Source organism: Penicillium angulare, assembly GCF_028827245.1.
Source record: "Penicillium angulare strain IBT 27051 chromosome Unknown utg000004l_segment0_segment0, whole genome shotgun sequence".
NCBI lineage: Eukaryota > Fungi > Ascomycota > Eurotiomycetes > Eurotiales > Aspergillaceae > Penicillium > Penicillium angulare.
Window position 1 is genome coordinate 8,939,019 of NW_026623163.1, and position 25,927 is coordinate 8,964,945.

General features: G+C 47.7%; 10 protein-coding genes across 10 annotated transcripts; 4 read left to right on the forward strand and 6 right to left on the reverse strand.

Annotated features, from left to right (window-relative positions):
* Nucleotides 1-415: 415 nt before the first annotated feature.
* Nucleotides 416-2,754, reverse strand: N7478_007275 (UTP25 family protein; the record flags this gene model as incomplete). Its single annotated transcript, XM_056923489.1, has 4 exons — nt 416-1,328; nt 1,396-1,970; nt 2,037-2,598; nt 2,654-2,754. The coding sequence occupies 4 exons, from the start codon at nt 2,752-2,754 to the stop codon at nt 416-418; spliced, it is 2,151 nt and encodes a 716-aa protein (XP_056781526.1).
* Nucleotides 2,755-3,009: 255 nt separating this feature from the next.
* N7478_007276 (eukaryotic translation initiation factor 3 subunit F) lies at nt 3,010-4,255 on the forward strand (the record flags this gene model as incomplete). Its single annotated transcript, XM_056923490.1, has 3 exons — nt 3,010-3,111; nt 3,196-3,908; nt 3,976-4,255. The coding sequence occupies 3 exons, from the start codon at nt 3,010-3,012 to the stop codon at nt 4,253-4,255; spliced, it is 1,095 nt and encodes a 364-aa protein (XP_056781527.1).
* A 1,563-nt stretch (nt 4,256-5,818) lies between these two features.
* N7478_007277 (uncharacterized protein) lies at nt 5,819-6,395 on the reverse strand (the record flags this gene model as incomplete). The annotated part of the gene is made up of 2 exons (XM_056923491.1): nt 5,819-6,252; nt 6,308-6,395. The coding sequence occupies 2 exons, from the start codon at nt 6,393-6,395 to the stop codon at nt 5,819-5,821; spliced, it is 522 nt and encodes a 173-aa protein (XP_056781528.1).
* A 1,328-nt stretch (nt 6,396-7,723) lies between these two features.
* On the reverse strand, nt 7,724-9,493 carry N7478_007278 (glycoside hydrolase family 76 protein; the record flags this gene model as incomplete). The annotated part of the gene is made up of 4 exons (XM_056923492.1): nt 7,724-8,308; nt 8,452-8,904; nt 9,009-9,256; nt 9,394-9,493. The coding sequence occupies 4 exons, from the start codon at nt 9,491-9,493 to the stop codon at nt 7,724-7,726; spliced, it is 1,386 nt and encodes a 461-aa protein (XP_056781529.1).
* A 2,037-nt stretch (nt 9,494-11,530) lies between these two features.
* On the reverse strand, nt 11,531-12,537 carry N7478_007279 (putative transcription initiation factor TFIID subunit 13; the record flags this gene model as incomplete). The annotated part of the gene is made up of 2 exons (XM_056923493.1): nt 11,531-12,018; nt 12,111-12,537. The coding sequence occupies 2 exons, from the start codon at nt 12,535-12,537 to the stop codon at nt 11,531-11,533; spliced, it is 915 nt and encodes a 304-aa protein (XP_056781530.1).
* A 972-nt stretch (nt 12,538-13,509) lies between these two features.
* Nucleotides 13,510-15,951, reverse strand: N7478_007280 (pentatricopeptide repeat protein; the record flags this gene model as incomplete). Its single annotated transcript, XM_056923494.1, has 1 exon — nt 13,510-15,951. The coding sequence occupies one exon, from the start codon at nt 15,949-15,951 to the stop codon at nt 13,510-13,512; it is 2,442 nt and encodes an 813-aa protein (XP_056781531.1).
* Nucleotides 15,952-16,287: 336 nt separating this feature from the next.
* N7478_007281 (CCDC12/cwf18 family protein) lies at nt 16,288-16,872 on the forward strand (the record flags this gene model as incomplete). The annotated part of the gene is made up of 1 exon (XM_056923495.1): nt 16,288-16,872. The coding sequence occupies one exon, from the start codon at nt 16,288-16,290 to the stop codon at nt 16,870-16,872; it is 585 nt and encodes a 194-aa protein (XP_056781532.1).
* A 354-nt stretch (nt 16,873-17,226) lies between these two features.
* N7478_007282 (zinc finger CCHC-type containing 10) lies at nt 17,227-18,182 on the reverse strand (the record flags this gene model as incomplete). Its single annotated transcript, XM_056923496.1, has 2 exons — nt 17,227-17,896; nt 17,977-18,182. 2 exons carry the CDS (start codon nt 18,180-18,182, stop codon nt 17,227-17,229), a joined length of 876 nt encoding a protein of 291 aa, XP_056781533.1.
* Nucleotides 18,183-19,005: 823 nt separating this feature from the next.
* On the forward strand, nt 19,006-21,616 carry N7478_007283 (putative R3H domain protein; the record flags this gene model as incomplete). Its single annotated transcript, XM_056923497.1, has 4 exons — nt 19,006-19,056; nt 19,115-19,923; nt 19,985-20,125; nt 20,197-21,616. 4 exons carry the CDS (start codon nt 19,006-19,008, stop codon nt 21,614-21,616), a joined length of 2,421 nt encoding a protein of 806 aa, XP_056781534.1.
* Nucleotides 21,617-22,599: 983 nt separating this feature from the next.
* N7478_007284 (IQ calmodulin-binding motif domain protein) lies at nt 22,600-25,554 on the forward strand (the record flags this gene model as incomplete). Its single annotated transcript, XM_056923498.1, has 1 exon — nt 22,600-25,554. The coding sequence occupies one exon, from the start codon at nt 22,600-22,602 to the stop codon at nt 25,552-25,554; it is 2,955 nt and encodes a 984-aa protein (XP_056781535.1).
* Nucleotides 25,555-25,927: the final 373 nt, after the last annotated feature.

Sequence of the window (25,927 nt, forward strand, 5' to 3'; positions counted from 1 at the left end):
ATCATGACCACGTGATCTCCTATTGAGCCGTGCATTTTTCATCTTGAAGCGTTTTAGTATTCATCTATGAAGAAAGAATGAAGAAAGCGATCTTTCGTTTCATTCAAGTTAGGAGTTCATGCATCTCCGACCCTGCTGTGCGACCTACGTCAAGGTTCCCGTCGATTCCTACGTAAATAGTGCATAGTTGTATCTCGTGCATACTATTTATGCGCGGGAGACATCAGTCACAGAACGTACCAATCAGAGGAATTATCTGAAAGAGGGGAGCAGGGGTTACATCAAGGCAACGATCTACATGACTGGAAATATTGCCGTCTAGTTCGCATGAATAGTATGTACTCTAGTAGAATATTATGGCTTGTCTGAGATTATCGCTGCAGCTGATGACTATGATCATCATCACAATCATGATCTAGACAAATGTAAATGTGTCACCCCCCTTCTCACGCAACATATTCCCCACACGTTGAGTGCCTACAACGCGCTCCAATTTCATTGCATCCCACTTGGAGAATAATGCTCGCACGCCACCTTCAGCCGCTTCAGCCAACGCTGAAGGGTCAAGTCCCAAGAACGCCACAATCTCATCATAAAAGGTAGGGTTCTCCGGTAGCCCGTACATGATGACGCGCTTCACCCCGCGGATCTGATAACGGCGGAAATGGTGTGCACGTTCCGTGTACAAGAGTACTGAATGACGGGCACTCATAAAATGGCTGCGAGCCCGACCCATTTCACGACTCTCGGTGTACTCGGAGATGGCGCCGAATGAGACGTTTGTGGTTTGTGTGGAGGTGGCGAAGTGGTTGCGCACACGCACAAAATCAAGGTACGAAGGAATAAAGATCAGCGTACCTGCGCTGCCTTTGCCGCGTCCTGTGACGTTCTTGACTAGACTCGAAAGGATTGTCGTGGTGAAGTGCTTGAATCGTGCATCGGGGTCCTTGGCTGGTGATAGACTGTCGACCCGGGAAAACGTTTGCTTGACAGATACTGGAAGAGGCAGTTCAGTGATGGCGCCTGCGTAGACAGGGGTCATCTTGATACGACCGGTGGCATTTTGCATTTGTGTTGAGAAAAGCGCGTTGATCTCTGGTGTGATAAAGGACGATAGCATGATGGTTTGCCGAACGTGCCGGGCCTGGTCATCGAGATACCAGTTTCGTACACGACTAAAATCACAGCCATGAGCTTCCTTGGGCTGGAGATTAAGATGTTGGAAGATGTATGTCATGTGGTCCCAGTTCTGCATAAGAAGAGCGTCGGCGTGGTCCACAATCACAACTTCGATGGACGAGAGAAAGTCATGATCTCGCTTCTTTGCACTACCCAAAAAGTCAGCCTTGTTGTCCATGTACCACATATACACTTGATCATAGGGGGGTTAATTACTCAGATTGGTCCATGATTGTCCGTAGACCAAGTGGACTGGCCAGGATAATATCTGAACTGTAGAACTGCGAGAAATATTTCACCGTTTTACGGGTGAACTTCAATCCTAGTCGGAACATGTCATCGTTGTTGCCCCCGAATAATTCACGAGCATCATCTGTCTTGTGGTTCCATCCATCATCAGATGCAGAGAAGGAGTCGGTAAATCTCTTCTTATTCTCCTGCTGTTCAGCCTGGTAGAACTTAGTGATCGAGTTGACTACTCGCACACAAGCTTGTCGAGTAGGCAAAATATACAGAACTTTGGGTCGGGTGAATCCTTGATCACGGTACTCGACATCGGTGTCGGGGTTCTTGGCCAAACGAGCGTTGTTCTTGAGCACCTGGTCTCGAGTTTTTACAAGGTGGTTGACACTATGGAGGGCCAGAAAATCGCGCATAGCATCTGCAGTATCCGTGGAGCGTGCGCCAAAAAGAACATCCTGGTAGTCGAATACATAGGGCGCAACTTGTTGAGCAGAACTCTCGATGGTGGGGAGAAGTTCCGCGACACGAGGCTTCAGTTTGTTCTTGAGCTAGAGAAATAAGCGTTAGCTGGAATTTTCGCTTATTTAGATATATATATGATTCATATGATATACCTTTAGGCCAACGGTGGTTTTCATCGGTGGGAGGAATGATGGAGTATTGTCGCCAATATCGGGGACGCTGCGCACCAGTCGCAGTCCCTCCACTTCTTTCTTAGCTGAAGTCCACTTATTGGCATCGATTTGCGTAATTTGCTTGGTCAATTCAGTTCCTTCTCCATGATTGAAATGCTTTTCAAACGGTCCGAGGCCATCTTCATCGTCATCTTCGTCTTCATTATCTGCTTGTTGGTCCTCTTGTTCGTCGTCCGAAGGCGCATCGGCTTCCAGCGCATCGTTGCCTGGGTCGGATTCTTCTCCCTCCTCTGAGTCGGGAATTTCGGCTGGTTTTTCCTCTGATTTTTTCTCGTTCGCTATTTTTCTTCGCTTCGGAGCTGGTGCCTTCGAGTCCGCGTTGGCGTGCAATAGTTCAAGTAATTCGTTGTAGGGGCGACCGGCGAATTTTTCCTCTTCTTCTTCCTCGCTGCTAGATGAATCTCCATCTGACATAGACAAGTCCTCGGCGCCTTCAACCATTGGAATGTTGCTTGCATCATCGCCGGAGGATTCTTCAGATCTGCCCCAGGTTTTAGCGGCCAGTGCTTCAAGAGCTTCAATGATCTCCAACTTACTCGATATCGTGCAGTCGCGAAGAAGTAAAACCTCTGCGACCAGTCCCTCTTCCACGAATTCCACGGCCTCTGCCGGATCTACCGCCTCTTGGAGGGGGCATGGTGACTTGAACAAGAGTTAAAACTAGCTTGTATGTGGTGTTGCTCTTTTTTTTTTTCTTGCTAAGGAAAGAGACTTGCTTATCTTATCTTAGCGCGAAAATTCCCACACACAAAGAATCGGAACAACCACAGTCACGCCGCACTCCACTCTCCAAAAGGAAAAATTGTCCCTCCGAAGTCTCCAAAGGTCCGAAAGTGAGAGAGTGTCGAAAAAAACCACCTCCCCACCTTCTCCTACTCTCCCCAACATCACCATGGCCGACGATTCTTTCCTGCACCTCGCACGCCCGCTGGCTCCCGTCTCTGTGGGGACCGCTCCCACCACTGCCCCTCTGAATGTGGTGATCCAGCCCCAGGTACGAACAACTTAAAGGCCTTTCCATATCATATACAAAAAAAAAACATACAGCCTTCTAATCTGTCGCTTTCATCCATTTTAGGCTGTCTTCTCCATTCTCGACCACTCACTTCGCCGCAATGCCGACCAGGAACGTGTCATTGGTACTCTGTTGGGAACACGATCGGAAGATGGAGGCGAGGTTGAAGTGCGCTCCGCGTTCGCTGTGGGCCACTCCGAGGCTGAGGACCAGGTCGAGGTCGATATGGAATACCACAAGCAGATGCTGGCTTTGCACTTGAAGGCCAACCCGCGCGAGGTTCTTGTCGGCTGGTACGCCACTGCTTCTGAGCTTAACACTTTCTCCGCCTTGATCCAGAACTTCTACAGTGGTCAGGGTGATGGCACATGGCCCCACCCCGCCGTGCACTTGACTGTGTCAACCGAGCCCGGCAAGGATCTTGAGACTCGCGCCTACATCTCCGCTCCCGTTGGTGTCACCGCTGAGCGGGCCGCCGACAGCGCCGCTTTCATCCCCGTCCCCTACGAACTCCGATACGGTGAGGCCGACAAGAGCGGTCTCGAGGCCATTGCCAATGCTAAGGAATCTGAGGAGCGAACCACTTCCCTCGCCACCGATGTTGAAGCTTTGGAGCGTGCTATTGAGGAGGTTATCAGCATGATTGACCGCGTCTCACGATATGTCGAATCCGTTATTGACGAGGAGGCTCCTGCTTCCACTGCTATGGGCCAGTTCTTGCTGAATGCTCTTGCTCTCGCCCCCAAGGTTGAGCCTGCTGATATTGAGCGTGACTTGTATGTCTTGCTATACATAATTTACTCCACACCCTATATATTCCTTGTTTTGCTAACTGTGCAACAGCAACAACCACATCCAGGACGTTCTCGTGGTTTCCTACCTTGCCAACACCGTCCGCACACAGATGGAGCTGTCTAACCGGCTCGCAACCGCCCAGTTGACACTGGGTGGTGGTGAGTCTGCCAATGCTGGCGGCGAGGGCCAGCGTAACAACAACAGCAACAACAGCAACAACAACAACAACAACAACAACCAGCGCGGTGGCAAGGGTGGTCGCAACAACAACACCAACAACAACAACCAACGCCAGGACCGTGCTCCTACCGAGGAGGCCCGCGCATAAATGCCTATGACGGAAAAAAAACGATGCATGAAGTGATTTCAGTGGAGCTCCAACCTCTTTCCCGTTGATGTTCCTTATATCTCGATTCTTTGTTCCGACACTATTGGGTTTGTCTCTTTTATTTTGTTCTTATTTTACGCCTTTTTATTTCCCTCCCTTTTCGACCCCCATTTTGTACTTGAGAGCCAAGGATTCTCCGGAGAAATACATTCTTCTCTCCACGTTCTATCTCTGTTATGGTTATCTTCGACGCCCAGGCAGTATGATCTGGCCGAAAATAAAATAAAAAGCAAAGTGGCGCATTCGGTGTCGACCTGGCTTTGTTCCGATAGACCTTGTGAGGGGATATGAAAGCGATGGAGTCACTGCGAGGATGCAGATCGGTTGAGAGACTTGAAAGAGAGTCTGTTGGAGAGAACCATATCAGGAGGATAACCCGGGCTTTTATTACTCCCGGTTTCACGAAGTCGCATCTTATTTGGGCGCGGCGTTAGTTATGATGAAATGGACATAAAAATGTTAGATCCTGTGCATTCGTACATGTATGTCGTCTTTTTGACCTACACTGTTCCGATGGCGTCCCAATCCGCTGCGAGTCTCACCCTCCAACCCCTTGATAATCGCCTAAGCATGACCAATGCTAGTGATACGCGTGAACAAAATCTGTAAAAGAGACATGCAGTCCATAGTACACCAAGGAACTAGCAAATTAACCGTTGTTCTGGGTGGAAGCTTGTAATACAAAATCGTGCCTATGTTCTATAGTTCTGGCCCAAGCACCTCCCCCGCATCCTATATTGCCAGCTAATACATAATTCTCGATACAATGGTAACCAGGGGACTTTGGAAGTTGCATCTTGATGGTACAGACTTTACTCTAGCATTCAAGCAAACTACTGGCACAGCTGTTGCAGGGGAGTGGTATCGTACCTTCACCCTCCCCGTGGACAATCTTCATCTCCAGACACGCCATTAACTCTGAGAACTATCCGCCAAATGCTTGCAAGATCTGATAAATTCAAACGGGAAGAAATGCTATCTCTAACGCCGCTTCACTTCAGCTTGATTATATTTATATCGTTGATGAAGACGCTGGTCATTTTACAGTCGTGCATTGGAAAGGCGTGGATGGGACCCTATACCCGAAATTCCGACGAGCGACGTTGGCTCATATCCGAGAGACATCTTTAGAATTAATAGACACACTTCTAGATGCTGTGGTGGAAGAGTCTACACACCGTGAGTACTCGCCGACCGGCTTAGATGATGAAACCTCAGTGGAGCGTTTTCGGGTCTTGCATGTGGATTTGATTAGAAGAGGGCTTTATGAGATTATTATACAAAACATTAACAACCAATTAGATAAACCGAGCCACAGTCCCTCTTGATCATGTTAGGTTTTACTATAGCTTTATTTCGGTACAATCTACTGTACGTACCTGTGTGTAAAAACGCATCGCAGACATACTGTGGTAATATAACATAGGGTAACGTTTTGGACCATCGGGATTTCCTGTCCAACCAAGTAACCCGGGAGCACGAGTCCACGCATCGTCGACCAAATTAATTTCGGGGTCTTGCCAAGAGTGAAAATTGGTGAAAGTTTCTCATTCTCTCTCGCTGCCAATTCGGGGATTGTGTGACTTTATGAAAACATTCTTCGTCTGTTTCTCGCTGGTCACGATCATCTTCGTTGGCTGGTGTCCGTTGTACGACATAAAGATGTTTGGCCGATCTTGCAAGTTGCGGTACAAGCTGTACACCGGTAGATCCTGTGCCGATGATGGCGACTCGTTTATCCTTCAGTTTGCTCAGGCTTAGAGATGGTTTCTGAGGAGAACCACCAGTTACATCGTATGCCCAACGATATGAATGGAATACCTCGCCTTGATACTCCAAAATTCCTGGAGTATTTGGTAGTTTAGGCAAATTTAGAATGCCAGCACCGATCACAACGAATCGCGCGCGAATTTGAAGATTCTTCTCAGTAGATTCTCCTTTTTGACATTGAACTAGATCGACCTGCCAGCCTTTCGCGGGCTCATCCCATACGATCAGCCTTCAATTTGGCTATTTCTGCTGGATCAATTTTTCCATTGGGAGAAGAGGAAGAGGGGCTGGCATTGTTTTCATCAGACATAATTTCTAGGTAGTGGCTTGTTTTGTGGTTTTCGATGAAAACCCCAAGGATGTAGGAGAAGTGAAAGAGATGGAGGACTGCAGATTAAAGCAGATGCAGCTGCCTCTTTATAATCGTACTTACCACTGTCTCTGTGGGCTAATAACTAGTCCATATGTATGTCGCGAGCCTTATGAGGTAGTCGTCCGCGGACAGGTTGAAGCGGGGCTTTATGGGCCAGAATGATAGATCCCTGCTAGAGTCTTGTGATTACCAAATTTGTTATTACATGGTATTCTATGTAGCGTAGCTTTGTGTGATATCTATTGAAAGAATATTCTGCTTATATAAAAAGTATGTTATTCAAGAATGAAACTTTTTGTCCTCGTTCTTATACTCTTGTACTTGTAAGACCACGCTGGTTAAATTGAATACGATGCTAATAGAGAAAGAGAGAGAAGATATGATGGATTCAGAGTGCTCAGATTGCTCCGCGGTATAACTTAGTATTCGGTTATTACAGGAACTAATCGCTAACCTTCCAAAGGGCAGCTCACAGGGGGATAATAATAGTTAGATATCTCTAAATAATATAGTAGATAGTAGCTATCTTAAAGTAGTCTAACTATTGCTTGACTGGGGTGTAGATCTAAATATTGTAAATAATTATGGGTGGACTCCTATTGACCATGTAGTAAATAAAGGCTACTGCTGAGGCCCTGGGCCCAAATGGCACAATGATGCCAAATGGCAAAAAGAGTGGTGGAGTGGTGTTCTGAGTGGTCACTGAGAGTGAGGCTATATTTTGCAACGACTGTGTATGCTGTAATGAACAGACTAATAAAAGAATGTCACCCTTGGTAGGCAGAAAGGTGCATGAGCCTCTACACTATACCAATTGACTACACAGCGGCGGGCAAATGTGTGTAATCCGGAATTAGGTTTCGCCGATTCCGCACGAACACAACTGGGACCCGCTTGATTAGACACTAAAGCGTTGCTTCAATGCTGTTGTTATACAATAAATCGAATGGCGTTTCAATTGATTTTATGAATTTATGATTAGGATTACGCTTTTTGGTTAAAATCAACCCAGATTGGCCATTTATTCAATTCTTGCTCAAATGCATTAGAACGGTGCTCGAGGTACGTGTCTGTAGAAAATGTAGGATACCTCTAAGTACTGGATGCTGGATCCAACGGAAATATTATGATGCCAAAATTTAATATTTCTCAAAGAAAGATGTTAAATATTCCAATATAGTACAATATGTGCACCGATAATATTAAACCAAGATAAGGAGACAGAAATATATGAAACAATGCTAAGTGCTACTCAACGCCAAAAATCAAGGTCCAAGAAGCATGAAGACGGCCATGCCAACTATGCCACAGATAAATACAGCAGTGAGGATTCCAGCTCCCGCCCTGTCACCAGTGGTAATAGGGGACGCATTGGTTGAGGAACCCTTGTTATCATCCTCACCGGCGTTCGTATCACCAGTACTGTTTCCACCTGTTGTGGACGTGACTGGGGCAGCATTGTCTGTCCCATTCAACCACTTCAGCATCAGAACACTGAACGCATTGCTGGCGCTAATCTGTGCTTCCATTCCTTGTAAGCCATCCCACTCCTGTTTGTACCAAGCTACACCGCAAGTATTGTTATTGTTGCCTGAGCATGATTTGGCTGCTCCCGCAGCGGTAGACTGCAGCTTGGCAAGAATTTCATCGTACAGTGATGGGATCAAAAGTGCTGTGTTTGCGAGCCATGAGACGACGAGACCCTTGAAAAGGATTTCATTGTCGTTGCACTGCGCTGTAGGCTCACATTCCCAGTCTTCGATGATGTAGTCGTTCTTTGCGGTGAAAAACGAACTGAAGAGTGTATCCATGAGACCATTTACGCACTTAAGCCAATACGCGTCTTGTGTCTATAGTATCATAATTAGGTTCAATCCACATGGCCAAAAAAGTGGGGGGAAGGGTGGAGTTTAACATTCCTTCTTCTCTTTCCAAATATAAAGGAAGAGCGCGGAAATGCTGAGAGTTCTCAAGGGCATAGATCAGCACTTACTTGGGCATACAAATAGGCACAACCTCCCATGTAAATTCCATAGTTGTAGGTCCATTGGACAGCATCCCCATTCGCGCAGCCTCCTTGCCCATCAGTCGAATCCGCAATAGTCCATGTTTTGTTGTTGACTAAAGGTACGCTAGTTGACCAATCCCATGACTTCTTAGCCCAATCATAGTAGTCAGTGTTATTGGTATATCGGTAGAGGCGAGCAGCCAGCTGAAAGAATCCACCGTTGGAAACGGCATTCATCAGGTAGTATCCACTACCTTCATAAGCCCAGATCTGCCATCGTAGGCCTCCATCGCACATGGTTGTGTCCCATCGTGCCTTTTGGGTGTTGAAGGTACCCTGTGCGAGGTGAAGCCAAGAGAATCCAGTGGAGCGATCGGGAAGTTTGTATTCAGCCGCGGTTAGGGCTGCGAGACCCCAGAACATTTGGTCATCATTACCCTTTAGGAAAAAGGACCCATTAGCATTCCGGAGACTAAGTTCTTGGCAGGGTCCTCCCGTCTCCACGGCGGATGGATACCGTGTTGGGTCCGATGCTTACTTACCAGGAAACTGCTGTAGTTTGATGGCATATAATCTCCCTGATCACCTCCCTGCCACTGTAGGGCAACACTCAGTTCATCGTTGTAGTAATCATCTCCCGTAAAGTGCCAGTAGTTAAGCAGGGCCATCAGCAAGGCCGAGCCTTCCCACCACTTGGTGGGAAATGCACCAGGAATTCCACCAGTTTCATTTCCCGTATAGTATGTCATCATCGCGTAGGTCGCGACATTGGCGGCATTTTTAATCGAGTCTATATTGATGTGAAAAGCATCATTTTATTAGCCACAGTCTTTTTAAGAGGGGTTATTGATTTCAGGAGATCGGGCATAAGCGGTAACAGCAACACTACGCGATCAATATAGCGTAGTAGGGGACAGGCAAGCTTACCTTTGTCCGTGACATCTAGCTCGATAGCCAAGACTTGGCGACCCAGTGTCAGAATGTATAGGACGGCCGTCCATATTGACCTGCTTCCGTTGATCTGCATGGCTAAGGGTTTGGTACTGAATCAGAATCACAGCCAAGATTTTGCAAAGGCCGTGAAAGAATGTCAGCAATGGGCCCAAAAAGAGCCCAGAATGTGTTTCCACACAAAAAAAAGGCTCCGTCTATGGTGTCTAGGACCTGGAACCAAGCATTTAAGTATCTGTGTGTCAATGGTGCATAGGATCAGAAAGGAAAAGACCAGCGACCTGCCAAAGCCAAGAAATCAGTGCCCCGCGAGCCTCACACTCATTAGGCCCAGGCGGAAGGCCCCCAGGCCCCGAAAATCCTATGAGGCCCTGGAAATTGTGATAGACCCTGTGAGAGTGGAGCCATCGCTTTGCAGGATTCGACCCGGTGTCTGTGAGTGGCTGTAGGTTACAGAAGGGGTCTGTTTGAACCCGCTTTTGTGCCCTGCTTCGCCCCAGTGTTTGTGGTGGAGACGGAGTTTTTGTCTCTCACAGATTTTTGGGAAAAGCCAAGAAAAGGTACAACTCTTATTTACCAATAAGAATTATTAGATTGAAGGCCGTATATTTCTTGGCAACTCACACAGAATATACTATGGTGATACACATGCATGGATACATAGAACATGCAAAAAAGAGGGTATTACACGGACCCAATATCCCATGTCTCACTCCAATTATTTTATTATTAGAATCTTGATGTCAGCCAATCATAACATAAAGGGTCTCGCCTGTGTCAAATGCTCTTTTCCGCTTCTGACCTTTCTGACCCTTCTAAGTTGGGCCTTATACAAACAGCCCTGGAAGATAGTATCATTGATTATAGATTTGGCTGGGTTTTTGATTTCTATTCAAAGATATATACGGAGAATACATGTTTTTCTCTCTCTCTTAACTTACTGCTTATTTCCTTATATATCCATGTAAATTGGCACGTAGAATGATCTATGTGCATGTGTACTCCGTACCTTTAGTCTATCCGGACCATCCCCGTAGACCCCCGTCTAGATTTTCCCCACCGGGACCCAGGCTGTAATTTGAGAAGGTGCTGCATCCTACAGCCAATTTATATGGCTTCGAAAGTATTGACTGCACAAAAAATAGCATTGACGAAATGCTTACGGTCCGGCTTTGATAGTGAGACCGGATAGAGACCATTGACATAGCGTTCAAAGTATTGACACAGGATAAAAAGCATTGCCATGATGTTCACGATCCGGGTTTATTAGTAACCGTGGATGGAGCGCATTGATATAGTCAGATCCTTACGGCCCGGTTTTGTTAGTGAACCTGGTTGGAGAGCATTGGCATGAGATCGAAAGGAACGACACGGGATAGAAATTATTGGCAAAATTCTTACGGCCCGATTTTGTTGATCAACCCGGGGTCGAGAGCATTGACATGAAATTAAAAGGACTGATTGACATGGGTTAAAAGGATTGGAAAAATCCTTACGGCCCAGTTCTGTTGGTTAGCCCCCGGGGCCAGGGTCAGGTCGAGATCATCGATATGTAGTATCAAAAAATGATGATCGCCTGGGCACCTGTGGTAGGTGACATAGTAATTAGTATTGGCCTAAAAAGTCTATCTACCTGGGCGTAGGAACATTAAAAAGTATGAGCTTGTTATGTAGGTATGAACTTGGCTAGATGATTGGCGTCTTAAAGAGGTTATAATTTCGTCAACAGTTTAACTACACTGTTGTTTGGAACATCCGGATCTGTAAGGTCCGGTGCTGGTCCTACTTCAAACGTTTCTCCATATGTAACACCAATCCTGAAAGCTTTATTACAAACCTAGAAGATAAGACAAAACAAACTCCTAACGCCACGGGTATCATGCGGTAGGTCTGTATTCCATACACCCTTTTAAACGCCAATTAAGCAATAATTCCCAGTCGACCTTCCCATTTATCATTCTTCTTAACACAATCTCCACCTTTCCGCCACATCCCATTCCGTTTGCGTCTCCTTTCCTCTCGCCCCTCCGCATCTTGCTCTTCACGCTCGCGTAAACGCCCACACAGATCAAGGTTCAATCGAAAAGAAACGACTTTGATCCATGGAAAGCGGTCAACCATTAGTCTTCCTCTTTTTCGAAACCGATTCCTCGGTAGCGTCCGACCCTCTTCTTGTTGTAGCACCTCGTTTGCCTTTACCTTTGTTCTTCTTCGCAGGACCACCAGCTACTGATTCAGCACCACCTTCCACCTCCTCGGTGGGGGCCCCAGGAGCATTGGTGCCCTTTTTACCAGCATCCTTGGCTACCTGATCATCATTTTGATCGAAGGCCTTTCGCGCCTCCTTTAGTTCACGCTCCATACGTAATAGCTCTTGTACACGGCCCAGCTTATTGGGATCCCGGCGCAATGCAAAGCGGAAGTCGTCTACTTTGATCTTCTGTCGTCGAGCATGGTGCGCGACCTGCGCAGCACCGTGGCAAAGTTCGAGGATGAAGTCTGTGACAATCTCGTCGAGAACGCGGACTGTCTCCGGGAGCGGTTCGGAGGGGAATGATGGGTGGGGACTGGGATCTCCATATGCAAGTAGAAGAAATCGGACTAGAAAGAGTAAATGGAGATGTTAGGATTGTAACGTTAAATGGGGATTTGGAAATCGTTCAAGAGCTTAATTGAAATCAGGGTAGACATACGTTCAGATGAAAAGTTCATCTGGCCCTTGTGCCGGGCGGCACGGGCGCGTGGCTCAGCCATGAAGGGGGTACGAGGGGCACGTTTGTTAAAGCTCTTTGAATCTGATGAATTTGGCGTCGGCGTCGGCGAAGGCGCTGGTGTCGGGGTCGGTGTCGGGGTCGAAGTTGTAGGGTTGGTATTCGGGGTCCAGGCGGGTTTATACCCGTTGCAGATAAGGAAGGTGTCCTTGAGATTGTATAGCGAGGGTGACGACAGTGGGTTACCCGCTAATCCTGTTATAGGGCGGCGCGATAGATTCGATGTGCTTATTGAAGAGCTACGAATAGGAGGTGGGCTCAAATTTGGCGTAAACCTGGAGCTCGAAGGAGAAGATGGCATCCTCAGGTGGAGACGCACTCTCGGGTGGCCCGTGCTTTCAGCGGACATGGCGGGCAGAATGTCGTGAGGGACAACCGACTGGTAAAGCTTCGTCTTCCACTTTACTGCACCGATTTGATTTGCTTTCTTGTTCTAGAAAGGACGCTGGAGTGGGCTTGAATCAAGATGGTGAGTATGACTGGCACTTGACTTTTATCGGAGCGGCGTGATGTGGAGGTCGGAGCTGTACAAGGCAACAATAGAACAGCTTCAGCATACTGTGTACTCCTGGCAAGTCGCAAAGGACATCATCGCTGACCGTTGAACTTACCTAGACGGCGCTCTTCAATCTCCAATCACTTGTTTTGGTGATTCTGTTGCTTATTTGCACGAGCACCTATGCGCACTCTATCATGCCCGGGATCATGGATCGCAACCAGAATGGGTAAGGCACCCCGAAGACTTGAGCCAAGAGGAGAAGTGACGAAAGAGAAGGATCGTGGCGGCGAGATGCTGATTGTATGTAGGTTGTTTGGAATATTCTGGAAATGCGCACGTATAGGAGAGCGACTGAGTCCCTATGTCAGCATATGCTGCTTCCTGATGGCAGTAAGACACCCCGGACACTTTTCATTATTCTGGTCAGGCAAAAAGAAGTGAATACTCACCGAATCAATTGAATGACAGGTTTCTATGCTCGTTGGGGGTTAAACGCCAGTTTTGGCTATTTCTTATTCGAAGCGGGGAAGCTGGCACCAAAAGTGAAAGAACGACATGGCATGGACAAAGAGAGGAAAGGTGTTAGTGGGCCTTGGTGCGACTTGGTGCCTCCCGGCATTTTATGAATTACTTCTTTGAGCGCATGCCGATTTCCTTAATGATTGTATGTATAGTAACACGACGGCCGAATTAACATAGGAGACTCGCATAATAAACGCTCGCTTTCTGGGCCAAATCAACGCCAATATAGTGTATATTCTATGGTACAAGAAGTAATTTTTATACATGAAACAAGAAACGAGGGGCTGAGAACCGCTGCAATTAAGCTTTATGTGAAAACTTGGAGCCCAACTTTTCAAGGCCATTGTCAACCAGCTGGTCAAATTGCTCTTGCCTGTTGATGAAACCAAGCTCGGAGTCTGGAGCAAGATCTGCCTCAGATATCTCCATAGCTTTCTGATCCAACTCTTCAACGGCGACCCAAAGCCGCTCCGGATCGCGGAGATAACGCAAATGGTTCATGGTAAAAGAGTCAATGGTGAATCCTTGCTCCTCCATAGCTTTGATGGCAGCTGCTGTCTCCGGGATATTCTGAGCGTTCGCATAGCCATTGATGATTGTGTTCCAAGTCCGATCATTGTATCGAACATTATGCTTGTCCATCATTTCTCGGATTTTTTCTGCTGCGTCGACCTGCCTATTGTATACGAAGGCACCCATAAGAAGGGTCCATGTGCTTATAGTAGGCTTCTCTGGAATAACGGTCTGTCCATCTTGGGTCTCAAGAAGATTGGGGAGCGCAAGCATGTCTTCAACAACATGTACGCATGAACGCAAGCCACGTGGACTGTGACGGAATGCAATGATGAATTCATTATGCATATGATCAGTCTTCGCCATGGGGGCGATCGTAGGATGGCCCTGAGCCACAAGCTCACGAAAACGACTATAGATACGTTGAACGTTTGAGTAGCGATTCTGACAGCGGAAATATGTCGCCAAAACAAGTAATAGGGCGACTGTGGAAGGAGGGGATTTGACGCCTTCGCTTCGAGGAACATAACGATGAGGAACGATAGTGAGTTCTTTGAGGGGCGTAAGGTCGTGAATTTCATTGTACATGTCAAGCATCGCATAAAAGACGGCTGAAGGATCGGATTCAGCATCCATAGTCTTGACCGTGAACAGGTAATATGAATGGAATATTTTGCTGGCTATCCATGGATTCTGGCGAAGTTCTTCGTTTGAACTAACCTCGCGTATGAGAGAATCAACCTTAGAACGGTCTCCACGAGCAACTGAATCACTGAGAAGGGTCAAGTAACTATAAGAGTCGAGGCTGTATCCGTGACCCTCCATAAACTTGAGAATATCAGCGCCCAGATGTGAATCATTCTTGTAGGCGTTATGAAGCACGACGTTGAGCATGTCTCGGTCTGGCTTAATACCCATCTCCAGCAACTGCGGTAGAATCTTGAAGTTGCGACCTTCTGAGCCTTCCTCGACAGTATCCAAAGTCAAAAGCTTACAACAATGACGATGGACGATTTCAGAATTTATGTCAAAACCAGGCTCGTGTTCCTTGGTAATGGAGGGAAGAAGAGCTAGGGACTCTAAAGCGCGATCCACATCCCCAAGATTGGTAAAACGCCACGCGAAGTATAATGCCGAGCCGCTGTATAGGTCAATGAACCTTTCTTTGGCAACTTTAAGGCCCAGACAAAGGGCATCATGATTCGCTCGCCGAATGTACAAGCGGGGGCCCCTTTGAGGAAGCGATACTAAAGGCCAATGATATGGATCAAGGCAAGACTGGATTATGGAGTGGTAAGTGCGAGCTCCATTTTGCCAATTGTCAAGCCAGTTTGGGTCCTTTTGATAATAGAATGTGTCCACGTAACATAAGCAATCGACAAGCATGGTAAAATCGGGCCTCAAATCTCCCTCTGCTGTGACGCTCAAAAACTCCAAGAGTAGCCTTGTATCGTTCTGCAGCAGCCATATAGCCAAGCGCTGCCAAACAGAGGCTCTGGATTCTCGGCTCATAGCCCGCCATTCTTCTCGAAAGCTCCCTAGGCAATCCACTTGGATTTTTTCTTCCAGTAGTCGCTTCCCTTCACGCCCAAGACCTGGAACGGCAGCCTTGTTTTGGATCTCCGCCTTGTAATACTTGGCATCAGAAACTTGCTCATACATTAGCTTCCATTGCTCACAAGACCCCCTGATATTCGAGTAAAGCGAGTTTGCCCGAAGTAAGGTTGCCAACCTTAGCCTATTAAAGTCAAGATGTCGGCCATTCATTTCCTTCTTAATTGCTTTGTTCAACCGTTGGGTCACGGAATCAGCAAGGGCGGGATCTAGGCCATGAGCAATAAGGGTATCTTGAACAATTTGATTGTTTAAACGGCGCGACACCGCCTTTCTAGGATTCCTGGTCGTAGTTTTCGGTGGCAATTCGTCATTATGTGTCTGTTCCGGCTGCGTTGTGGATATTGATTTTTGCCCGGCCTCCTCGACCGAATGTGAACTTGTGAGTGCATCGTGACCGGGCTTTAGGTGTAATGCGCTGTTGGTTGTAGTTTGTAGCCGATAGTCCTCTCCGGGCGTACTGATGGCTGGGGCTCCACTTGAATAGAAATTGCGAGTTTTGTAGGCAATATCCAGCGCCCGTGGTCTCCAATCTGATCGAGCAAGATTGCTACATCGTGCCGCTAAAAGCCCATTGAGCCGAGGATGAACGAATCGGTGCGGACGCAGCGACATTCAGGGGTGTGCGATAATCGACATGTGGGGGATTTTGGCTATCGAAAGAGGGTGGTCGGACGCTGGGAGATATAAAATAAATTGTTGCGGCGCAAAATGGTAAATGTTAAGAGATCGCGGAAAGATTGAAGAGGCTGCGAATTTGATGTGGCTAGTGTGTGGCGTTTCCCCAATCTTTAATCCTTATCGCGGCAACATCGTTGTTCTGAACTTTTTCAAGCTGCGGAGGACTTTGGGACCTTTATTCAAGATCGACTTTGCTATTTCAACCTAATTACTACCCGACAATCTCTTATAATACTCCTTACATCCTTCCGAGTGTCGTTTAACGAAATCATGTCCACAAACAATGCCTCTTTGGATGCGGCATCCAGCGACCGCAAATCCCGTCTCGCCAAGCTCGCAGCTCTGAAGCGAAAGCAACCTGAGCCAGAAACGCCAGCAGACCTCAGTGCAGGAGATTTAGAATTAGGCGACACTGCTTCAGAAATTACAACCAAGTTTCTTTCTGGACGCAACTACGATGCTGAGACTCGTGGCCCCAAACTAGGTTTCGAGCAAGGCCCTCATGAGGGCCAAGTGACGGTGGAGGCACAAGCAGCCCAGATCGCAGAGGCTGTTAGAGAAGAAGCCCAAAAGGAAGATGCCGATCAACCAATTGATTTATTTAAACTACAACCTAAGAAGCCCAACTGGGATTTGCGACGTGATTTGGACGAGAAGTTGAAGACATTGAATGTGAGAACGGAGAATGCCATTGCCCGTCTTGTCCGCCAGCGCATAGAGAATGCACAACGCGAGGCCAAGGAGCGAGGAGCGAGTTTAAATGGGGACGATCAAGGGGAGGAAGTGGGCATCGAGGGGCAAATGCTGGTGGAAGGGATTCATCTTCGCGAAAAAGAAGCGGAAGATGAGGATTGAAGTCAACGTGATACCCTCATTAAAGAATTACGGACTTAGGACTTCAATTTCGTTCCTCCTTCCTCCGCTCGCCTTTTTCTTTTTTTATTTGTTTTAAGGCAATGTGGATTCGAACATGTTTTACTGTTTTATTTATTGTGAGCGTGATGTCTGATTTGGGCCAAAAGCATCTCATGGATCCAAAATTGGTAGGCGTTGGAAAGGGTCTGCACATTGGAATGTATGAATATGCTAGTAATACAATTGTTCCACATGGAACCGAGAAAGTTGGCAACGCAGTTGCACCAATGAGAAGAAGAAATCCAAAATTTGTCCAGCCAAAATATGAAGATAGAAGAAACAAGAGGTGTTCAACTAGTTTCCGATTGACTGGGTCAAAGCAAGTCGCTTGCTGTAAGGACTCGGACTTCGTTCCCGAGGTTGATCTGGCCGAGCTCGAGAATCCCGCTTCGATCGACTTGCCTGGGAAGCATGAGGTTGACTAGACGGGCCTTCTCGATCCCGGTATGACCTTGGTTCAGAACGAGCATGGCCGGTATCTGGAGTCATGGAACGTCTTTCTTTTGTTATTTGGCTCTTGTCCGTACTTGGATGACGTCGATGAGCCCGGTGTCGACGAGAATCGCGATGCCTTCCGCGCTCTTCAGGGCTACTTTCTCGGCGACGTCGCCGAATGTTCCTGTCTTCGGCCCACTCCTGAGACCCGGAGCGATCTTTGACATCCGAAGAATAGGAAGAACCCGAATAGCTCTCACTGGAGTCGCTATACCTTCGCTTACGTGATTTTTCGGGTTTGGTTGGTTGGTCTTTGGCATCGTGTCCATTTTGCGCACCCCGACGAGCAGGTGATGCTGAAGCAGAACGAGTTGTGGATATCGTAGAAACTGAATGAGCCGAGTGGGATGAAATAGATCGCTCTCGCTTTTGAGAATGCCCATATCGATCTGCTGTATCTTCATCATGGTCTTTCTTACGACCACGCTCCTCCTCACGCTTCGCTAATACTTCATCGGCCAAACCCTTACTATTCCATGATTAGCTTCAGGGTCTTGCTGTATTCGCAAAGATCGTTCCTTCGACACTGAATAAAATAGAAGAACGTACGTAGGTAGCAGTTCACCCGGCACTTCCGTCGAAAGTTTGGGGATTAATTTGGGGTTCTGCAATTGTTGGGTTCGCGAAGGTCGCGAGATGTATGGGCGCTCTTGTGCCGTCGTCTTGCATTCATAGCTATAGTGTCGTTTATCACTGTCAGCATCAGACTGTTCTGGGTAAGGGATCACGAGGGGCACATATCTCGTTTTAGACATTTTTGGCATAACGTATTCGGCGAGGCTTTGCTAGGGCCTCTAAGAGTGGGGGCGTTCCGATATCGATTCATGGAGCTTGAAAATACGATGGCAAGACAAGAGAAGTTTTATAAAGACGAATGAGTCCAGGCAGAAGATCAGTGTGAAAATCGTCCTCCCCTAAAATCTGTTTAGATCAGACGCTTCTCAAGTGGTCGCGGCTGTTGAAGGAAACTGTAGACGCGCGGTAGAGGCGGTCGGGCGCGGCAATTAAATCACCCACTGAAACTCTTCGGGCGTTGAAGATTCAGAAATCCGATCCTCCAACGTTCCTTCTTCTCCCCATTTCTCTGCAGTCAGGGATTTGCTGAAGACTGATCTTATAGCAGTGAGATCATAAATCGTGGTGTTATCTGCCGCCAGTTCTCGCTCCCCATCAAAATCGCTCTTCCAATACCAATTCGAGTTCCTTTATCGGCCTGACCATGAACCAGCTCTGATATCGTGTAAGATCTGCTTATCATATTGATTTCCTCTTGGTTGCTTACCCTTATTCCCACCCAAACACACAGTTGAATGGGCTCCGAAGTTTCATACCGATACTAATTTCTTTCTTTTGTAGCTTTTCCCTATGGCGAAGGCCCTGTACCCGAGATATGTCTTTCTTTTTTGGCTTGTGTGAAGCGGGAATTTCCAGTCACCTCTATTCGTTCCAATCGCCGATTTTTAGTGGTAACAAGACCGAAACTTGTTAATTACGGCTTTCTATCGACTTGATTTCCATTCTTCTGAAATCTTAAAAACATAAAATCTTGTTATCCACCTCGTGGCCTACATTGCAGATATGGCATCGACAAGTACATCGCAAGGGGACAGTCACTTCTCCTTTGCAAAGGTTTGCTTTCTCGTGAATGAATTTATGTGTCCGAAATTAATATTTTCCCCTCCATTAGATCGCTGCTATGCCCGCACCTAGTAATCCACAATCACCCTCGTTATCCGATGTGAGCCACGATGCTCTACCGGGACACTCACCAAACTATTCGGAATCACTTGATGCTGGTGCACCGTTGCCAGAAACCCATTCATTAAACACAATCGAACCGGAAGGCTCTCCAGGTGATCATATAGTTGATGGCCTTGGGAGAGCAGTGCGAGATATCGACATCGGCCTGCGGAAAGACCGCAACGACTCAACTTCCTCGCTTTATGGCCATGAAAGTGGTATTCTCAAACGAGACAACTTCTTTGATGATGATCGCACCCATCTCTCTAGCTCATCAACAAAAATGACCAACTTCGACTCAAAGAGTCTCGCTTCAGTAACTACTTTTGCAATGGACGAGAAAGACTCTGTACGACCCGACGATAGTGCCAGTGTTCAAGCCATTGACGAAGAGGAGTCCCTTTCAGGCCCTGCATCTGGTGCACCGAATTCGGTCACAGGCTCTGAGGCTGGGGCTCGAGCTTTTCGAGACCATTTCCGAGACGTAAATGCCCAGCGGCCTCGAGGGATTCTTCCTGTACCCGACCCCATTTCTAGTGGAGGCAACCAGCGGGGTTTAGTTGCTATACCCCCGGACTCCGTATCCAACAACTTTGTGGTCCCTGCCGACCCTGGCGGTTTGCAAGACGATCAATTACTTCATGGGTTTCCGCTTGATCCAGACGAAAAATTATTGGAGGCAATGAAATCGCCCAAAGACCGGCTTCTGATTCTTCAGTTGGAGGAAAAGATACGTTCTTTTATTAAAGACGATAGGTAAATAATTTCCACCACGTTTTGTTTACTATTTCACTCAATGCTAATCTTCAAAAATTAGTGAGCAATCACTGGAGTTGCCACCATCAAATGCATTTGGACGACTTCTTGCACATAAATTGGGTGACTACTACCATCTTACGCACTTTGTTGATAACAACGTCACGTCAGTCCGTCTTCATCGGACGCCTTTCTGCAGACTGTAAGCAATCCTAAATTTTCTCCATATCCGTTCCAATCGAGTATTGAAGACAAGGAGCTAACTGCTACCAGCCCTACACCTTTGTCTGAATTACATGCCGCCAGCAATACTACCCCACCGCCAACTGTTCCAGCGATGAAGATCATGCGCCGAAACGATGTGGGACGGCCTTCTACCGAGGGTAGTATAGCAACAAGCTCGTCTGTTCCATCCAAAGCTCCTTCGGAGGCTGGCGATGGCCAAGATTCGGGATCTTCGGGTGGAACGCCAGCCAAGGACCGTCTAACGTTGACAAGAGAAGAACGAGAAGCCAAATATAACCAGGCTCGTGAGCGTATTTTCCGCGATTTTCCCGACAGTGCAAAATCAGAACCAGCTAGTGGCGATTCAAATCCTGATATGTCACGTTCCAGCTCCACGACCGGACGCAAGAAAAACCAAAAACAGCGAACTGCTCACGATGATGGCTTTGAGGCCCGGTCTCAATTTAATGCTTACTACCCCGGAGCACCGTACAGCAATGGTTCAGCCCAGTTTGCCGGTGGTAATGGAACTGTGGGCGATGGATCCTACAACGGCCAGGTACCGTATTTGGTTGGACCAGGTGTTCCTCCGCCCACAAATGGCTACGTCCCTTCTGGTGGAAACAACGGGATGTACAATGGAGGAAACATGAATATGAACAACATGCCACAATACCCATTGGCTATGTCGCCACAGATGCCCACAAATGGTTCGTGGCAGGGAGGAAACATTCCCCAGCAATCGCCCTACTCTGGATATGCATCGATGAACCAGAATGGAATGATAAGCCAGCAATCATCAACCAAGTCGTCTCCTTCCATGAACAATTTTGCCGTCCCCCAGCCTGGCCCGTATCAGCAAAATCCTAATTGGAATCAGCAAAATTATCCGGCAAATTACCAGCGCAATCAACATCCCGTCCATTGGCCCAACTATCCTTCTTCTCAGACCATGTCCTCCAATATGGCCTCTTATCCATACGCTCAATACCCCGGGCAACATCTGAGTTCTACACTCCAAAATCCCAATGGGTCAGCCATGGCAGGAAATATGGCTAGATCACACTTCAATCCCCAGACACGCTCATTTGTCCCAGGTGCACTACCGCCATCACGTCATCCAATGCAGGGTGTGCAACATCAACTCCCTCCGTATGCCAATATGGTCCCTGGTGTCCAAAGCCAATGGCCTGGCTACGCGGATCCTACCAGCAACCGGAACTTGGAACACAACACTCCGCCCCGAATCCCAAACTCCAACTCCCGCGATTCAATCGCGAAATGGGGCACGCCTTCCCACCTCCCACCTAAACCTCCACCATCTGAAGTGCCTTCCGAATTTGATCTCAAGCACCGTGCAGGAACGACCACGATGCCAGCCACCTCACCTTATACCAGCGGTGTTGTCGGTACCAAGAACGGCCCGCTTGTAGTTTCTGGAGGCAACGCCGCGTCTAAAACAAACTAAAATCCGACAATTGGCTTTCTCCACTAACACCGCCTACATTTCTTTTCTTTTCGTTTCGCGTGCATTCTGCCTGGATGTAAATCAGGCCATAAAGATTGTTGATGGTTTATGATGGTCGTCAGGGGAAAAAACCCCATATTTACATGAGTGCTACCTACATAGCATTGTATAGTTTGCAAATTGCATGGCGATATGGGCGCCCGGGGTGCAACTCGTCTAGCTATGAATCTAAATATCCAATGTCTCTTAAATTCTTTCCTACTGCATAATGCCTTTCGTATTCAGCCCTTCAACCATACCGACGGGCACTGTACCTGAGTATGTAGTCGTAAATTGATATATGCCATGACGTAATTCATGGAGTTTAACATAACAGTCTTAGCAGCTAAATAGACACGAATCTAAGGAATTTTTCAAGTCGCCGGAAACAGCCGTGACATATCGTTTCGGACCATTCATCTGCCATCGTGCATTTTACTACTACTAATATGTCTGTCATTGCTTATAAAACGGGATAAACGATTCCCGCAACCACGAGGTGGATTAGCTAAGCCTCGTTCACGTCTTTCTGCTTGCGGCCATGAGATTCCATCGCGCAATAAACAGTTCCTGCGTTCGTGATCTTGGGTGCTGACTGTTGTCCATTCTTCATGTTCGCGTCCTTCAACTATTCCTTCCTTTTCAAAATGAATAAATCCTTCTCCCTTTCCTGAAACAAAGCACGGATCCCTCCGTAACCCCGGCCGCCCTAGCAAGAGCATACTCCTCCGAATCCTCGTTTCAGGCCTCCATACTTCTTGTATTCGCTCCTGGATCCCAGACCTGACTTGAAAACACACCGCCAAAAGGACTTGTATGGAACTCTTATGAGGAACGCCTTCCCAACCGCGTAGATTCGCTTATCAGTTGTGGACTGCCCCGCCGCGTTCACTCCCTCCGCCGGCTACACTACATAGCGTGCTCTACCTTTATTCAACTTCACGATGATGCGTCGCAACTCAGATATCGAAATTCAACTCCCCGATTCAGGGCCAACCCCTATTTCCCCAGGCTCTTTAAACGAACCTGACGTGGAAATGTTATCCGAGGACCCGGCCCTTCCCCTGACCCTACCACCACATATCGCTGCACGGTTCTACCGCCGAAGCAGCAAGGCCCGGCGCTCCTCTGCTGCCTCGTCACGACGAAGCTCTGTTTCATCCCTACATTCACACCACTCGAACACCTCCTCCAATGGCACACCAAGCGCAGACCATATTGCTCAACACCTCCGGCGCACATCTATCCTCGAAACCCGTAAGGCGCGGCTGGCTGACCGTGCGCTCCACGCGGAAAAGGTCAGGTTGCGCGCTGCTCTATCGAAAGCGGCGACGAGAAATTTGCAGATCGAGGAACGAGCGCTAGCCGCTCAACAAGCTCGGGAACGTTTGCTAGCTGGTATAACGGCCAAGTGCGAAGAACAAGTGAAGCGGGCCAAGAAGAAGGCGGAGGACCAACGGGAAAAGAAGGCTGCTGAATACGCACGTCAAAAGTTGGAAATGGCAGAGAAGTTTGCAGAGGCTGAAAAGCGGCGAGCTCTTTACCAACAAACTCATCGGCGCCAGCGTACCAGCAGTCTCCCCGTTGCAGAGGAGAAGAAAATGTCTCGAGCGGTCACTAGGTCACTCACTCAAGACGTAGCTGCCCGAAAGATTCAACGAGTATGGAGAACTCACCATGCAAAGAAAGTAATGGGGGAATTCAGGACTCTTAATCTATCAGCCGACAGAATTCGGGAGATGCCGTTCGAAGAAGTCGGGCGTTTCGTCTCAAAGGGCACCGTACTCGACACCATGGTCAAAGTCCTTCGACTTTGCGGGTTGAACGATATGGAAGGAGGCGCTATGGGAGAACGCGGCGCTGTGCGTACGTTCCTCAGCAGCTATCTCATTGTGACCCATCCTACTGAGGTTTTGAGCGGAGATGGTGAACAAGAGCAAGATCTGATTTCTAAGGCCAAGGAACTCCTTGTAGCCTTTGATCAAGTTGCTGCCTTACTGTCGTCCGGATGCTGCTCGCCCACTGTGATAACTGCAGATCTCCAAGCCTTATGCGAAGCCCACAATGTATTCTTCTCGGCATTCCATGCATGGAAATCTCATGATTCGACTGTTTTGATCGAGATCATGCTTGCCCAGTTTGTCGAATTGGAAATGATATGGCAGACAGTCAAGGGCGATACGGCTGGTGGAGTAGCAGAGGACTATCGAGAAGGCATTCGGCAGAATCAGATCCTTTTGTTGGCCCGTCTCAAGCGTCTTGCAGGTTCCGATCGTGCTATGCAGATGGTACGAGATGCACTCAAGAAAGCAAAACGTGAGAGAAAACAATCTGCTACTAGGCAAGCCATTCCTCGCTCAGCTGAGGCAGTTCCCCCATCGACGGACGTCTTAACAGAGAGTATGACATCTCCTATAAGCGAGTCGTTTAATAATGTCGATGCCGCAGTTCTTCAAGAGTTGGAAAAGCAACGATTCTCTCCACATGAACAATTTACCAAAATTTTAACGGCACTCCCCGAGAACCGAGTGCTGGTGCATGAGCTTCTACTCAACAAAGAATTTAAGATCGAAGAATCTTCATACGCTGATCCTAGAAGGCAGGTTATGGAGCACATGTGTCAGCAGATGAGACGAGATGTTGAAGCTGGCCAGGGAACTGCATGGACAGTCTCCATGGCTACCGTGATTCAAGATCGTCTCCTACGCTCCCTTCGGCCGGGGAATTCTCTATATGTGCTTATCAGCGAAGTTCTCGATCCTAAACTAGTGGAAAGCCAGTGTAAAGCTGGATCTTTCTCGTATGACAACTTTTTTGATTTCATGAACAACATGTTACCCCGTCTTTGTGCACCATACCGTGACCCTGCGGTCAAGGCGTTTGCCGAAGATACTTCTGGAGATGCCATTGACCGACTAGCAAGGCTTATGAGCATCATTGACCTACTTTCCCTCGACCATACAAATTTCATGATTCAGATGGCGGCTCCTCAATTGATCCAAGAGGCTCCGGGGTATGAAAAGCGTGCATTCGAGCGAGGGGTTGCCGACAACTCAATTACATTGGGCAAAACTCGACGATTCTGGCGCACTAACAAAAATGTTATTGTGAACGAGATGAAGAAACGAGACCCAGAGGGTATTCATGGAGAACCACGTCCACATACCACGCGAGTATATGCCCACGGCCTTGCAGACCTAGTGTTCAGCAACGCTACTGTTTCAGAAGACCTGATACCTGAAACATTAGCTCTAGATCATCAGCGACTGGAGCGTCTTCACGCTAGAACCTTCCAGATCGTAGCCACGGCATCGATTTTGTTGACCGCTAAGAACCTGCTCAAGCGTGACGCACGGTCTCAGTGGAAGCCGGAGGCAGATCGTATTCTCTCCCTCGACTTTAATGAAATCCGTGCAGACAGAGTGCAGTCTATCCTTGAGGCAACTCATCCCATGCCCTCTGCCGCAAGTGCTCAGCTTGCTGCCGCAATCAAACGAGTGCTGGCACCCGTGGCAACCGCAAGTACAGCGGCCGCACCATCCACTGCTCTTCACGTCCGATCTGAAAGCTCTTCCGAGATGTCCACTTCCTCTAGAGACTCGACCTCAGACTCGACTGGCAGTGCATCTCCTGCACCTAGTTTCTCGGACCCAGTCGCGCGATTGATCCTTTCACGACTTCGAAGTCATGTTCTCTCTCGCCTGAGTGCTTCTAGTGCTTCGGAGAGGGTGCGTACAACGACAACGGCTAGTCAGAGCTTGGCTGCGGCGGGTATGCCCGAGTTTGTAAGCGAGGTCTGCCAGCTGGTGGAGGAGTTGGAGAAAGTGCGTGAAGTAGATTGGCTTTGCCATGGGGAAGTTTATGAGCGATTATATGAAGAAAGCGCCCCTGCACAGTGATGGCGTTCCAGGACTGCATAATTTGAGTTCGTTTTACTCTCTTGATTAATATCATGGTTTCTTCGGAGTTTTTCCTTTTCTTGATATCTTTTTGGTCTAATTTTTGTTTTCCTTTTGGGACTGGACTTTTGTGCTTGGGTAGAGGCAAATATTGTATATGAGACAATGAGAATTATTGGGCGTTTGCATGGAGAAATAATACAGATGGGATGGAAATTGAACACAATATTGACCTGTTTTTAATCGATTTGTTTACATTAAAGAAGTAAAGGAGCTGCTACTATAGTAGAAGGTAGAATCAATAGTGTAGACTCCTATCTAATCTTGCCCGTCAAATCCCTCTATCTAATCGCGAACCACCCCACATGCCTGT